The 15,323-nt window shown below is 42.5% G+C and overlaps 1 protein-coding gene across 4 annotated transcripts in view; it reads right to left on the reverse strand.

Annotated features, from left to right (window-relative positions):
* GOLGB1 (golgin B1) overlaps positions 1 to 14,691 on the reverse strand; it is a 40,234-nt gene extending 25,543 nt beyond the window's left edge. The window contains exons 1-9 of one of the 4 annotated variants that reach the window (XM_086481256.1): positions 14,602 to 14,691; positions 13,825 to 13,977; positions 12,926 to 13,077; positions 9,188 to 9,347; positions 6,546 to 6,668; positions 5,994 to 6,107; positions 3,787 to 4,198; positions 3,029 to 3,120; positions 2,654 to 2,750 (exon numbers count right to left, since the gene is read on the reverse strand). In XM_086481256.1, coding sequence (XP_086337382.1) covers positions 2,654 to 2,750; positions 3,029 to 3,120; positions 3,787 to 4,198; positions 5,994 to 6,107; positions 6,546 to 6,668; positions 9,188 to 9,347; positions 12,926 to 13,077; positions 13,825 to 13,977; positions 14,602 to 14,691 — 1,393 coding nt within the window. Of the gene's footprint in view, positions 1 to 2,653; positions 2,751 to 3,028; positions 3,121 to 3,786; positions 4,199 to 5,993; positions 6,108 to 6,545; positions 6,669 to 9,187; positions 9,348 to 12,924; positions 13,078 to 13,824; positions 13,987 to 14,601 lie in introns of those variants that run through there. The other 3 variants (XM_086481249.1, XM_086481271.1, XM_086481264.1) reach the window with 3 other exon arrangements.
* Positions 14,692 to 15,323: the final 632 nt, after the last annotated feature.

Genomic DNA, 15,323 nt, shown 5'->3' on the forward strand with positions numbered 1-15,323 from the left:
GATAATGTATTTTGGTTTTTTTCAGAGGCAAACCACCAAAACAACATGTTGTTTTAAGCAACTTTAGAAAAAAACAATTGTTGTTATACGGACTAAAGTTAAAGGACAGCTGATAGAGTTTCAAGTTTTAAGAAACAGTTTTATAAAGGAGGGGAAAGAAAGAACTACTGTAGCAAAATGTTTCAAATTTCATTTGGACAAAAATGAAATGAGAAATTGTTACAATAAGAGACAAATAAAACACTCAAGGGCCACAGTCCAAGTCAAGATTGGTACAGAACTCAGCTGCTGTTTGACTCAGGATATTTTTACACTTGTATTTCTGTAAATTGGCATATAAACACAATTTATCATAGCTGTGTCACTGTGTATGATGAAATGACTGGCTTGGTAGATGAGGGGAGAGCAGCGGATATCACCAAGGCATTCAGTAAGGCTTTCAGCACTGTCTCCTGCAAGAGCCTCATAGAGAAGCTGTTGATACGGTCTCCCCCAACATTCTTGCCACTAAATTGCAGAGATACAGGATGGACAGAGGGACTGTTTGATGGACAAGGAACTAGCTAGATGGCTGTGTGCAAAGAGCTATAGGCAATGGCTCAATGTCCAAGTGGAAATCAGTAATGAGTGGTGTCCCTCAAGGGTCCATACTGGGACCAATACTATTTACTATCTTCATTCACGACAGACAGTGGGATTGAGTGCACCCTCAGCATGCTTGCGGACTACACCAAGCTGAGTGGTGCAGATGATTTGCTAGAGGAGTGGAATGTCATCCAGAGGCACCTTGACAGGCTTGAGGAGTGGGCCCACGTGGACCTCACGCACATGGGTTGAGGCAATCACCCATATCAATACAAACTAGGGGTGAATGGATTGAGAGCAGGCCTGCAGAGAAGGACTTGAGGATACTGGTAAACAAAAAATTGGACATGAGCTGGCAATGCGCACTTGCAGCCCAGAAAGCAAATCATACCCTGGGCTGCACCAAAAGAAGTATGACCAGCAGGTTGAGCGAGGTGATTCTCCCCCTCTACTCTGCTCTCATGAGACTCCAACTGCAGTGCTGCGTCTAGTTCTGGGGTTCCCCTGTACAAGACAGATGAATCTGTTGCAGTGAGTCCAGAGGAAAGCCAAGAAAATGGTCAGAGGGCTGGAACATCTTTACTGTGAAGAAAGGCTGACAGAATTGGGGTTGTTCAGGCTGGAGAAGAAAAGGCTCCACGGAGGCCTTATTGCAGCCCTTCAAGAGGGTGGCTTCTCTTTGGGTTGCCCAAAGAAGCTGCCAGTTGCCCCATCACTGGACATGTTCAAGGTCAGGTTGGATGGGGCTTTGAGACACCTGATACAGCGAGGGATGTCCCGGCCCAGGGCAGGGTGGGGAGGACTAGCTGATCTTTAAAAGTCCCTTCCAATGCAAACCTTTCTATGATTCTAAATGACGTCTTGAAGTCCATTAAAGACCTGCATTTCTGAGTTTATGGAATAAAAACAGAGAAGGGAGACAGTCTAGGACTGCAGGAATTTGTTTTATTGGTGATTATTCCCCCTGCAGGATTCTTACAAAGAGGGTGTATCTCTTGAATGACAGGAAGTAAAAGGAATCTATTTCTGCAAAAATCAAGACAACCTATTGCCATAACGCACCACACCCTAAAGTTAAAAACTGTGGGAACTCATCTTCTTATACTGGAATTCTAGTAGCATGGCGGTATTACTGCTACCAGTCCACATGCCTAGACACTCAAAACAAAGTAATTGTCTGGGTTTTTTTGGGGGGGGGGGTGGGTTTTTGTTTGTTGATTTATTTTTTGGGGGGTGAGTGGGGTGGGTGGTGGGTTTTTTTGTTTGTTTGTGGTTTTTTTTTTTTGGTAATGTGGCATATGTATGGACCCTTTGCTGTTTCAACAGTATTATCAAAAATACCACCCCCCAGAAGCACCACCTGCAGATTGTCAGCATTTGGTATCTGCGAGGAGATACTACTTCAGTTATATCTTACTTTGTACAATCTAAGAATGGGTGAGTGCACAGTGTCTTGGAATACAAAATTTATTCTACCATCCTTAGGCATAACTGACTTTAATGTAACAAAAACCCCAGTATACAAAAATATTCATGGAACTTAATATGTATACCCTGTCACAATGAAGCTAACCTTTTCTGGTGCCCTTCTCTGGAAAAGCCTGCGATCACTAATATGACTATCTTTGCCTTCACCCTAGCTTTCTCATGTCTTCTCCATGTTCTTTGCACCTATCACCATACACGCAGGAACACGAAGCACGTGAATCATACAGGTAAACAAATTCCACTCACCCTGTCTCATGGCCAAAACAACAACCATTGCTTCATATCACAAGACAACACCATGCAGGCAGGCCTGTGATGCATAGTCCAGTCTTTTTAATAATTCCATATGTTTTATTTATTTGTTTCTGTCAGTCTGTTCACTGAGATTTAAACAGTTCCTTTTTCCTTTAGAATTAAATTCTACTTGAACCACTGGAAAGAATTATATAGTATTTTTAAATTATCTTGCAACAAAAGCATAATGAACCAGTAACCATGGACACGTTTATCATCTAAAACCAGGCAAGAATAATTCTTAAATATTTTAAGAATATTAAATTAGGTAAGATAAACATACCACCTTCAGTCTTCTGTCTTTGCAAGTTTTCTGGGGGCAGGAGTGAAGTCCCGTTCTGATCTTCCTGATCTATTATTTTTTCATCTGAAGTTGTTTCATCCTGTTTAAACAGAGGGGAAATAAATTTCAATACAGTTTATAAATATACATTAGTCTTTGATCTTTCAGTTAACCTTTTAACAAATCAATTGGGAACTTTTAAATTATTCAAATTTTCTCCTATTTCTTCCCAGGCTTCCATAGTCCCATCAGCTGAGAGAACCCATAATAGCCTTTCTCAAGCAATACATCATTAAAAAGGAATTCCAAACATTTCATTCAGTTTCACTTCCTCAACATACAAGAAAATTTCAGGAGACTCATATGAAAAGATCATACCGGTTTCTTCAATTCAGAGACCTGCACTGCTGACTGGGATTTCAGCTCATTCTGACAGCAAACAAATTCTTCAGATTTCTGTGCAAGTTCATCTAATGGAGGGGACAAAAGGGAGTTAAGGTGCATTCTTGCCTTTTTTTGCTGAAATATACCAGTTTACACATATGCACAACAGTACGTGAGATCCATTATCTCTCAGTCACTACTTCAGTTCTGTGCCATAAAGCAGCTGAAAGAAAATCAATTTGAAACAACAGCTTGAGGCAAGATCAATATTATTGGCTCTAATACAAGCCTACAGAGAAAAGGGTACAGTTTGCTTTCCTTGGTTGTTTTACTTATTTCAGTAGAAATTCAGACTCTGAAGAACGTGGCACATCTAAAAAGAATTTACAGAACTTGATGGAAAAAATCCAGCAAGTTATTAAAATTAATTAAAAAAACTACATCTGGCATAAGAAATCCATAAGCCTCAAAATATTACAGGCTGTGACAGTACACAAGGAAAGTGCCATATATGCTGCCCTACTCTCACGCTCCTCCTCTTGCAACCGGCTTTGGTCACTGCCAAAGACAGAAACGTGGGATCGGCCTCGAGAGACCTTTAGTCTGACACAGTACAACCACTCCTATGTTCCTGTGCAATTAGGAATTGTTATATCAAGACTTTCTCATGAGCTATTATAGAAACAAAGCCAAATAGAAGGCAACCCAATGAACTTGAGAGCCTGCTTCACCAAACTGCTGTGCTCGCTCACCCTGTAGTTTCTGTATCGTAGCACTGTTTTCGACAGACAACACCAGCAGCTGGTCAACATCCTGTTTCAGCTGGCCATTTTCAGCTACAAGGGCAGCATGGCTAGATTGCAGCTCTTGCTCAGCCACCTTAAGACAACTGATCTGCAGGTTTTTCTCTTCCACTTCCAGCCTTTGTTCCTGCTCCAGGTCCTTATACTTCATCTCTAATTCAGCCTGTGCTCTTCTTGCCTCTTCCAGCTGTTCCAAGAGACACTGCACCTCCTCCTGCAAGCGATGGGAGGACAGCTTCCTCTCAGCTAGTTCCAGCTCCATCTTCTCTCTGAGATCCTGAGACTCTTGTCTCTCTGCATCTAGCACATCTCTCAGGGAGCTTAGATCCATTTCCATCTTCTGGCACTGATCTAGGAGTGTCTGTAAAAGGGTATGGAAATGAATTTAACTCTCAACTAGCTCAACACATTGCCAAAGCAAAGTACCTGAACTATGTTTTTGAATTGCCATTAAATCCTTTTCAAATATCTATGCAGCAGAAAGGAGAAAACAAACAGGCAGAAATCTCAATTTGTTAGAGAGAAACTGCCCTACTATTTGCAAACTGCAAGAAAGCAATGCTGGGAGAAACAAGAACTCTCAATTTTGGCAAAGAGAAGCTAAGTTTTAATTTAGAGCACGGGAATATAGAGGAAAGAAACAACAGAAGGAGTGGCCATGAGTGCTCTTTTAGAGGAAAGCAAGCTTCCCAAAAAAGGGAGGAAGGACTACAACAAAAGATGGGAAACTTAACAATTACAGAGCACAACTGAAAAACAGAACAAAAGTGCGTATATGAAAGGGGGTCAAAAATGCTGAAACAGGAAACTGGAAGTAGTAAACAGAGTGCTCCACACAGTGCCAACTGCTTCAAGAAAGATCCCAGAAAGCTGGTCAGCACTGACCAGAAATTCAGGACAAGCAAGGAACAGAAACAGACCCTACACTTGCCAGAACTCCCTTTGTCAAACTTCCTCCTCCTGGAGCTACGGGCAGTCAGCATAGCTAGTTTCACGAGGAGGCCGATGAGGAGCTCCCTTTACTTTATGGGTAGGCAGAGAACCTTCAGTCTCATGGCCTCGAGGTTATATGTGTACCAAGGTCTCCCTCTGACCACATAATGTGCATGAGGGGAGTTAAAGACACAGAGGAGGAGTCAGGGGATCCCAACAACCATGCCATCAAGATATCCATGCTGCCACTCCATGAAACACCCTGGTGAGCAATGTAATCAGTAGTGAGTACAAGTGAGCTCACTGAGGTTCTTCACCTCTTCCTGGTGGTAAAAGGTCCCACCACTGTGCCTGGCTGGGACACACGGGAAAAGAAAGTAAGAGTGCTGCCTAAGTGTGTAAAAGCTATCAAAGTGGGGTTCAGCACTAGATGGGTTCGAGATTGTGCAGCCTATTAACATAAGCAATACAGTATAAGTCTCTTCTAATGGGAAGGAGAATTATTTTCAGAAGTTCAGATATTGAAAAAAAAATTTAAAATACACTCATTCTATATCTGCAAACATGCCTTTTAACAGATTGTGTACTAAACCCTGTCTCACAGGCCACATGTATACAGTTTGATATACGCACAGACTTGATCTCGTTCTCTTCACACTCCAGAACGATCAAGTGAGAGCAAATACCACTCCAGAAGCTGTGTCATCATATTAGCAAGTTTTCAGCAAGACATACCAAAGAATACCTGTCTACGCTTTGATCTGGCCTGGATACTGCACTCCAGAAACAGCATAGCTATAGTAACACTGTGTTAGGCACTTTTGTCTTAGGTGAGGCACTGTGTATTTTATGGCTTTGAATGTGTCAGTCAGCAGTGTAGAGTACGGATAGATTTTGTCCTTGTCTACCTGCCTGGAATCTGGGTCACTATAGATGGCTGCTGCAGTATCCCTACGCCTGTTGTTTGGCTGGACCTGCTATAAGGTATGCACAGAATCATGGAATACCACATTGGAAGGGACATCAAGGATCATCTGGTCCAACTTTTCTTGGTGAAAAAGACCTGCAGCTCTGAAACCTGACCTGAGGGAGCCCTCCATCTGATTTCATGCTGGAAACCCGGTACCAGAAATAAGCTAATCTGCTAACTTCTGAATTACTGACAAAGGCCCCATCCACCGCTTACACATGAGTAAGGCAATAAGCAAAGCATGAAAAGGTACCTGGTTTTGTTGTTCGGCAGTACGTAATTCCTGCTGCAGCAATTCTACCACCTGAGTTCGTCCTAGCAGAGCTGCTTCCTGCTCCTCTAAATTTCTCTGAAGTGTACGCAGGTTCTGCGAGAGAGACAGTGCTTTACCAGTATCTGGGAGGCTAACCTAAGAAGGCTAGATTTCCTGGCTTCGTCCGTGCACCTAGTTTTCATAACACAGTTACTTTAATAGCCTGAATAACTTGGGTTTTTTTGACTCCTATTCTGGAGCCCTAGTGCAGTAGGAAGAACCCGCCATTGTTTCACAAACAGGGAACTGGAACACAATAATCTAATACTTCTTTTTAACTGTTCTTTCTTTTCAACTGATAGCAAATCAGCAGATTGAAGCTAGGACTCTGAAAGTCCAAACTAGCATCCCAAAAACACCCAAACAATCAAACCGTACCTCTCGTCACCCCTTCTGCGTTACTTTGATGAGAACTGCTCTCTCAGGGTGTCTTCAGACATAAAATTTCTCCTCCTTTCCCCTCCCATAACAAGACTATTATATCAAATATACCTGCTGCATCTCTGCTTCCAGATCCGACTGGGCCACTATCTTGAGCAATTCAGCTTGGTGCTGCTGAACCTGCTCTTCCAAGAGAGCTTCCTTCTCCCAAATCACTTCCTGCAGGGAGCTCAGCTGAAAACATAAGCCACAAAAAAAAACCCAAACAAACAAAAAACCAAGAAGGTTATGAGCTTGACAGGCTTGCTTTCAACATGCACCAGCATATTATGTGTGATGAGGTCTTCAGCACTTGATAATCCTATATATCACCTTGATCGAATGGTATCTTTATCCTACTAATATGTATACATTAACTGAGAATATTTCATATCCCAGAAAGCAAACCCCATCAAATTTCACCTACAAATATGCACAATGATAAAAGATATGATTCCTATTTAATTACAAGTTCATAAAACTTCTGGATTTTTACTTGTATAGGATGCAGCTCAACTCACAAATCAAAAGCTAAACCTGCAATGCAGAGTATTAACAAAAATCTTTCCATAAATAAAACCAACATCACATAACAGGTATTACATTATGTGGCAGAAAGCCACTCCGCACATTCACAGTAGAACAGAGAGAGGCAATGGCAGGTCTGGGAGCTGAAAGAATACTCTGCTATTTCAAAGCCCATCACAGAACAGCAATGGCAGGCAGGGAAGAACCCAAATTCTGACTCAGAGGAAGGGACAACCCCGACCAGGCCCTTCCAGGGGCTGTTTCCACCCTCCTCAGAGAGCCATCAGTCCCATCGTCCAAGTGTGAAACCCGTAAATTGACTTAACTTCGGAGCATTTTTTGCACCAAGGGTGTTACTGCCTGGGCGTATAGCACACATTATGAGACACAGGTGAAGAACATTTTGGGATTGTGAAAGACTTATGGAGTGTTAAGAGGATGAACAAAAGGCATGGAAATTGATGGACCTAGGTGATTTGGGGAGAAACAAAAATGAAAAAATAGAGGGTAAGGGAATTAAAAAAGGCCAGTTGTAAACAGTGACTGCTCAATATACAGGGCTGGCCATGCCCTGCACCTGATCGGCAGTCTGTCCCGTCTTCTTACTAAAGACCATTTCTAAATCTTTCGCTGCGGGAGAAGGTCTCTATTCAGTGTGCATTTGGTGTGTGTATGGAGAGGGGTCTAAGTGCTAGTAACTGAAATAAAAGTGTGGGTCAAAAGGCCTGTGTCCACAGCGCCAGCAACTGAAGAGATCACAGCAAGTGAACTTAAGTGCCAGCAACTGCAGTGGGACCACAGGTCAGGGAGCCTGTGTGTACATGGTGCCAGAACCTGGAACAAGTGCAAGTGTGCAAGTGAATGTATGTTCACTAACGAGTATCAAGCTGGACTAGCTGGTGAAGTAGCCTGGGAGCCAGGACGGAGTGGGGATGGTGCCCAATAGTGAGACCACAGGCAGACTGGGCTACTGGATGGACCCGGGGAGTTCTAGCCCACTGCCAGAGACCACAGGCTTTTGGGCGTCTCCAAGAATGAGACTCGCTTTTGAGTATGCATGAATCTCTAAGGGAGCTGGCTACTAGAAAGACCAGGGGAGTCCTGATCAGCTGTGTGCATGTGCACGCCTGTGTGTCTCCAAGAGTGAGAATGCAGGAAGGCTGGCTACCAGAGGGACCAGGAGAATCCTGGTCAGGGTGTGCATGTGTGCCTGTGTCCCTCTATGGATAAGACCACAGGGGTCGGCTACTGAAGGGGGCAGGGGAACCCTGGTCAAGTGTGGTGGGCGGGGGGGTGGTGGTGGTGTGTGTGTGCGCGTGCACCAATGCATGTGTTTTTCTAATAGCAAGCCAGCACAGGCGGGTTTGGCTACTGGAGTGACGAGAGGAGTCCTAGCCAGCTCGGGGCACATGTGTGTGAGCGATGGGTCTGCACGAGCAGCTGGAGTGGAGCTGTGGACCCTGGGGCTTTGCATGTCCACATGCCAGCAACCGGGGAGACTTGGATCCAGGGGCCAGTTACTGGGCAGACTGCTGGTGAGATCCACAAAGTACATCAGTACATATATTCCTACTATTCTCTCATCTGAGCTGCCATAGAAGGCAACAGGGCAAGGCTGTTGCTGCTGTTCGTGTTCGTGTGAGCGCTGCGTGCTTCTGTTTGTGTCATCTATGTGGCTGGCCATCTATATACAGCAGTTGTACATGCGTGCCTGCTGGGAATACATTCTCAGACGTGCCACTGGCTGGACTGGGGGGCATGGAGCTTTGGCAACCTTGTCTCTGTCAGGCTGCAGGATTTAGCCATATTCCCCAGCAACAGCATGTCCTCAGGAATAACTGTCTCTCTTAAATTATCGAGTGACAAGATGTGTGGGAATGGTCCAAAGCTGTGTCAGGGGAGGTTCAAACTTGACATTAGGAAACATACCTTTACCAAGAGGGTGGTCACACACTGGAACAGGATTCCTAGAGAAGTGGTCGATGCCCCAAGCCTGTCAGTGTTCAAGAGGCATTTGGACACTGCCCCTAATAATACGCTGTAACTTTTGGTCAGCCCTGAAGTGGTCAGGCAGTTGGACTAAATGATCATTCTAGCTCTCTTCCAGCTGAGCTATTCTATTCTGTCATGATAGTGTAAGTGTTGGGGTGGGAAACAGAATGATGAACAGAAATATTTTTATGTACCTGTGTTGCATACTTGACTTCAGCCTCTTTCAGATCCATTTTGGCTACAGCCAGCTGTTCCTTCAAATCCTGAACTGCCTCTTCTTGTTCCCTGAGCTGCTTTTTGAGTGCTTTGTCTTCCTCTCTACGCCCTTCACTTGCATTTTGGTTATTCTGACATGGCAAGAGGAAAGAAGTGAGAAGAAAAGAAACAGAAGAAAGTAAACTCATCACTATTACTGGTCAGTCAAAAAAAAAAAAAAAAAATCAGAATGCACTCTTGACTCCTAACCAGATGGTTATTTCTACCACATTTCTTAATTTCTCAACTTCACATTTTCTTTGTTTCTTTGTCTTACATTAAGTAACTATTTTCCCTATTTCTGTGTAGATATGCACAGGATGTCTTTAATTGGCAAGTGTCAAATCACTTTGGAACAGCTAATTATCCATGAATGCTTACCATACAAATGAAGGTAAACCATGTTATTAAATAAAATATAATCCATAATCTATTATATGACCACCTTGATTTGTGAGGCTTTAATCTCAGATTTCTCCAATACCAGAAATGAAACATTTTTAATTAGCAATAGAAGAATATTCTCCACATGACAAAGGAGCAGTTATTAAAAATTCTAGACTACAGAAAATGCTCATGGAAATCTCATTAGACTAACAGGATTTATAGCAATGAACCTGTTGGAAATAAGCAAAGGGAACAGGCAAACAATCATCACTTCTACTCCAGTCTGAGGCACTAAAATCCTCTGTTTATGACCATGAAATTTAAACTCAGACAACATTTCACATAAAACATATGCTTAGGCTATGCCTACTCAGACATACTAGCACACTACACCCGCACTCTTCTTTTGTCTCTCAAAGACCACCTGTATGGCAGGCAATTCTCTAATACCACAGTTGTGCACCTACTTAGCACAGAGTCAGATATTAGGTCCAGCATATCAACACTGTCACTGAGAAGCAGGAAAAACATCCTTCTATTGTTATCATCTCAGCACTCCCAACTACTTCAAGGACTTTGTGCTGGGGATTTTTGACAGAATATACACAAAAGGTATCTTCTTCCTTTTCCTTGTTACTGGTATCGGATCAAAGACCACCAACAAAATATGGAGACTACAGAGTATTTATGTCCTTTAAACCTATTCTGAAAAATTTATGAGGCTTTTAGAAGGATTTATAAGTCAGTGTAACAAGAATAAATAAGAAGCTACTGTTCCTCCAAAGATGTGTCACCTACAGAGAAAAAGAAACAATAGAAGTGCAGGAAGCCTTAAGCAGCCAGGGTTATATATACTTTATAAGGCTGGGGCAAAGCAGTTGCTAGGGGAGGAAAGATGGGTGGATTAGTTTGCTTACTTGGGATTAGCTTTCAGGATTGATGTTTACAATCAGATTTTGAAAAGCTTCTGATAAAGTCCTTGCACAACGGCCACTACAGGGAGTACCACAATTAAGGACAGTTGCACAGCCACAAAGTTCCCAGAGCTCAAGCTTTCAAATACCACGTTTTTCCAAAATGCATAAACTCTTACACCCAAACTCTTACACCCGAACACAATTTGTGTTCACCCACTTTAAAAGTTTAAGAGGAGCCTCCATTGTTCTGCACACAAATATGAACTACTTAACAGAAAGATATAAGCTGATATTTTGATTAAGGCATTCTCTTAAAAGCCCAGAAATAATATCAATGAGATATTTAAAATACAGCCTTCCCATTGGGGCCTCCGTCACGGAGAGGGATAAAAAGCCCCTTGCTATATTTATTCCTCATGATTTCCGAAAGGAACCACTAATGGTCCATACCGCAGCACAACATTCAACCACAACCTAAATTTTTTATCTTCAAATGACAGGGTATCTGTCTAGGAAATATGACTATTACTCATGACAGCACCTACTTGGGGAAATAACTATAAATAAAGGAAACTCTAGCTTCTCAGTAGGTCTAACCTTACAAGAAAGTATCTAGAAAGTGCTTTCTGGGTCAAATACATAATATTGCAGGTTACTGCCCTGACATCATTTCTTTTAAATTATGTTCTAACCCCAAACAAATAAGGCTCTGGTCCACACCATTTCCACTGGAGACCGTGTCAAGACCTCATTCCTCTAATTAGAAGGCCATTTTTCTTAATGGCTAATTTACCCCAATCCATTCACCTGCCAGTACTGTCCTTTCACTCTAACAGTTCTCCCACTTCCTCTGTGCTTACCTTCCTTGTACAACTGTAGAAAGAAATGATGTTTCCTCTCCACCTTTGGTTGACTAAATAGCCAAGCTATTTTGAGTGTCCAGTAAAAGCAGCTACTAACATGATGGAAGAACGGAAAGTCTTTTGCTGCTCCTCTCAGAATTTATTGTTCCTAATTCTAAGTGACCAGAACACGACAACACTCCGCGTGAGGCTTTGCCACACTCAGTACAATAGGTGGAAGGATAACTGTTTGTCTTGCATAAAAAAAAGATTTAAAAATCTACATCACACTGATTAACTGATGATAAACTTTCTCACATTTTGTCTTCAACTGATAAATCTGAATTTTGAAGCAAGAATATTCGTTAGTCCGTAACAGCAAGTCTACACAAAGCAATGCAGCAGCACACAGGTCTACGCTTGCTACACAGGAATAAGCTAAAAAGCCTCAGCAGCAGAACAGCAATACGAAGTGACAGAGCTAAACAGTTTCCAGGGCCTTCACTGTCCTCTGCAGCTGGGAGGTCTTTTTCATGGCCTTGGAGTATACAGTGGCAGGATGCCACAAGTGCTTGATCTTGCACTTGTTGCTTTATTTTTACGTTATGACAATACTCAATATCATCCAATTCTTCCTGTATGAAATCCAAACGCTGATTTACATTGAGACTGATTCTCAAGATTGTAAAGTGAATTACAGTAGCGCTTTTCTATGATTTCATGCCATCAATAAAAAATAGCAAGCACAAGTCATGAAACCAATCTTTACTCCATCAGTAGTCACCTCTCACCTGACAGATCTCACACTTACTCTTTAATGCCTCCTACAACCTTTTAGTCTTAGTTTTCAATGCTTCAAATAAACCTTATTTCCTCTGGTTTAATGAACATCATCTGATGTCCTGCAATCTGTCTGGAGTTACATCACATTTCCTATGCCTAATATTACTAACTTTTTAAAGAAAACTATGTGGTCAGCAGAATAATTTTCAGTTCTCAAAAATTACCAGCTCCAATGGGAGTTTCTAGCTAGTAGCTTCTTTAATGTCTTGGTACTGGACGCTTGTTGGCTTGTTAACCATAAAACTGTGGTGGCACAGGAAGCTACATGGCTGGAAAAAGAAATATTTTTTTTAAGTTACTGTCTTTCAATTTTAATGACCTCCTTGTTCCTGTATTTCAGCCAACCTTCCCTCTCCTTTGCTGTACTCACATGACATAACATTTTTGAAACTTGCAGCTCAGATAGACACGTGATTTCTGCAGGAAAGAACTTAGCAACAACAGATTCCTGAAGGTATGTGAGTGGCCCATACCCTTGAGGAGATCAAGCTGTGCACTCCAAGGGCATCTGCAGTACAAGGAAGCTGGACAGATCGGCTTCCTATAGCACAGACATCCTTGCTGGAACTACAAATGGCCTGCTAACAAGAGAGATACAACCTGCCAGCTCACTGGGACCTAAGATGTAGGGTGGCACCAGATTATCAGCAGAGGCTAACACCTTTTAAGTAGCCCTGTTCTCCCAACCTTAGGATACACTCGGTCTTCTGATAAGGTCTGTGCAGGCAACGGTGATCCTTTCTCTGTCAGCTCCTCAATGCGTTTGTTCAGAGAGGCCAGTTTGGCTTTGGCCTGAAGTTTAAGCTTCATCAGCTTAGCATCCGCAGCCTCTCGCTCTTTCTGTAAAAGAAGGATACAAACCGACTGTACTTAAAATGCCAGTGCTATCACCCTGAAAACACCACTTGGAAAAGTCACATAATTTGTCAGTCTGCTGTTCTTTGTCCAAAGCTGCTTCCCCAGTAACAGTGCAAATTAAAACACATCCAGGAAACAAATTTGCTCTGAAACACCATACACTGCAGTTAGCTTCTGCTCTAGTACTTTTTCTTCAAGAGACAGGTCACTCAAGGGACTTCTAGCAGTTAGGACAAACTCAGTTTGACTTTCTCTACTTTAGGCAGTCCCTCAAGTAACTGTACTTTCTCTCATGTCATGCCTCAGGGTACGCAATATATACCTTCGGTCATGCGCCATAAAACCACTGGACTGCTGGGTGACAGCAGCACAGCCTATTCTTTGTCTCAAACACTCTGAAGTAGAGAAAGAAAAACCTTACACCAAAGATATTAGTATTCATTAGAGCCATCAGGAATCTACATGGACCTCAAGGAGCTCAGAGACAAAATTCTACATAACTTGGATGTAACTTACTTTAGAAGGAATTACCCGAAGTAAAATGAACAGAAGCTATCCTACATTTCTTGGGTTAGGGTCCATTCTTTGGATTCCAACAGTTCTCTGGAATTGATGCATTTAGCAGTGCGGGTGTCTCAAATGTTCAAAAGAAACCAGAGACTGGCTTGCACAGAAAGCTGATGCAGCATTTTACTCTTTCTCCCACATCCCCAGTGAAAGAAATGATACCTTGAGTACAGTTTCTTTTTGCTGGAGCAGGGCATCCTTTTCTCGGATCAAATCCTTCAGCTGAACAACTAGTTTTTCTGTTTGGGCTAGGCGCTCCAATAGCTCCTCAGGTGCCTCCTCCATGCTTTCTGCTTCTGGCTCTAAAGCTTGTACCTGAAACAGTGAAACAAATGCTCTGGAGGAAAAAAGTCTAAACAGACTGAAGCACAGCACCCAAATGGTATCTTCAGCTCCACTCCTGAATTCTGCACTCTATTCCTTGCAAGAATTTCATGTAGTCTGTAGAACTATACACAATTAGGTGAAACCAGGAGGAAAGCTCAAGGTACCCAGGAGCTAATACACAAAAAAAAGAGCACCTTTGCTGAACACAACATGAGCAAATCTGAAATGAGTGGTACTGGAGAGACTCCAACACTCACATACTATCCATTGTCTGAAGCACTAAAGGGCAACATAGAGATCAAGCCTCCCACTGCCACCCAATCACGCAGAGCTCCCCTTTCTGCCACACAGAATCATTAGCACCCTTAAAAGTCTTTCTCCACCCTAATTTGTTTTCTAGGATCACCTTGAGATGTGGAAAATAAGGAGATTAGGGTCTTGCCCCACAAAAGTGCTGACTTAAGAGGTCAGGAATATAGGAGAAACAGAGGGGAATGACAGCTTAGTCTAGTGCTCAGCAGTGAAGCAGGAAACAATTCTCGCTGCAGTCAAATGATTCACGCTCCCCAAACTCTCAGTAAGATCTGAAAGCCTTTAGATAACACTACTTACAGCACTAGAGGACTCAGTAACTGCATCTCCATCATCACCTGACAGCTCTTGTAAAACAGTACTTGCTAAACCTGACAAACGGCTCAGCATCTTCAGCCTAAAACAAAACAGAGTCAGAATACAGTTACAGAGTCAAAACTGCTAAGAAGAGTAAGCATCCCTTCATGCTGATCTCTAACATTATGGAGGTGACCAGGCTTACAGGGAATAAGTCTCCTCTGCCAAGAGAGAAACGCCAAAGTAAAACCTCAGGAATAAAGAAATTATCATGTTAACAAAAGCAGCCAGACTCTCTGAACATACAAGCAGAGATGTGCTGTTAAGACACGTGAAGACACCTTCACCACTTCACATGTACGATTGAAAAAAAAAAATTTTATAGCAAATTTGAAGTCACCCTCATAGTTCATTCTTGATCTTTCTTAATAATGACATCACAGAACGACGATCTGTTCAGTTTACTCAAAAGAAGAGAAAATGAATCTTAAATGAAGTAACTTCTTTACAGGCCAAACATGGCCTGTAAACACATACATAAAGCTTTCTGTTAACAAGCAGTGGGAATGGTGAACTCTGAGCCCTGACATTTGCTAAGTAGATGCAAGTGTGCCACATCAGAGAGATGATGAAACCTCTGCATGTCACATATGTGACAGCACAGGACCTTGACACAGGGGAATAGTCTGGAGAGGGCATATAGTCCCTGGATGCTGCTTAGCATA

Source organism: Leptosomus discolor, chromosome 1 (genome assembly GCF_034619465.1).
Source record: "Leptosomus discolor isolate bLepDis1 chromosome 1, bLepDis1.hap2, whole genome shotgun sequence".
NCBI lineage: Eukaryota > Metazoa > Chordata > Aves > Leptosomiformes > Leptosomidae > Leptosomus > Leptosomus discolor.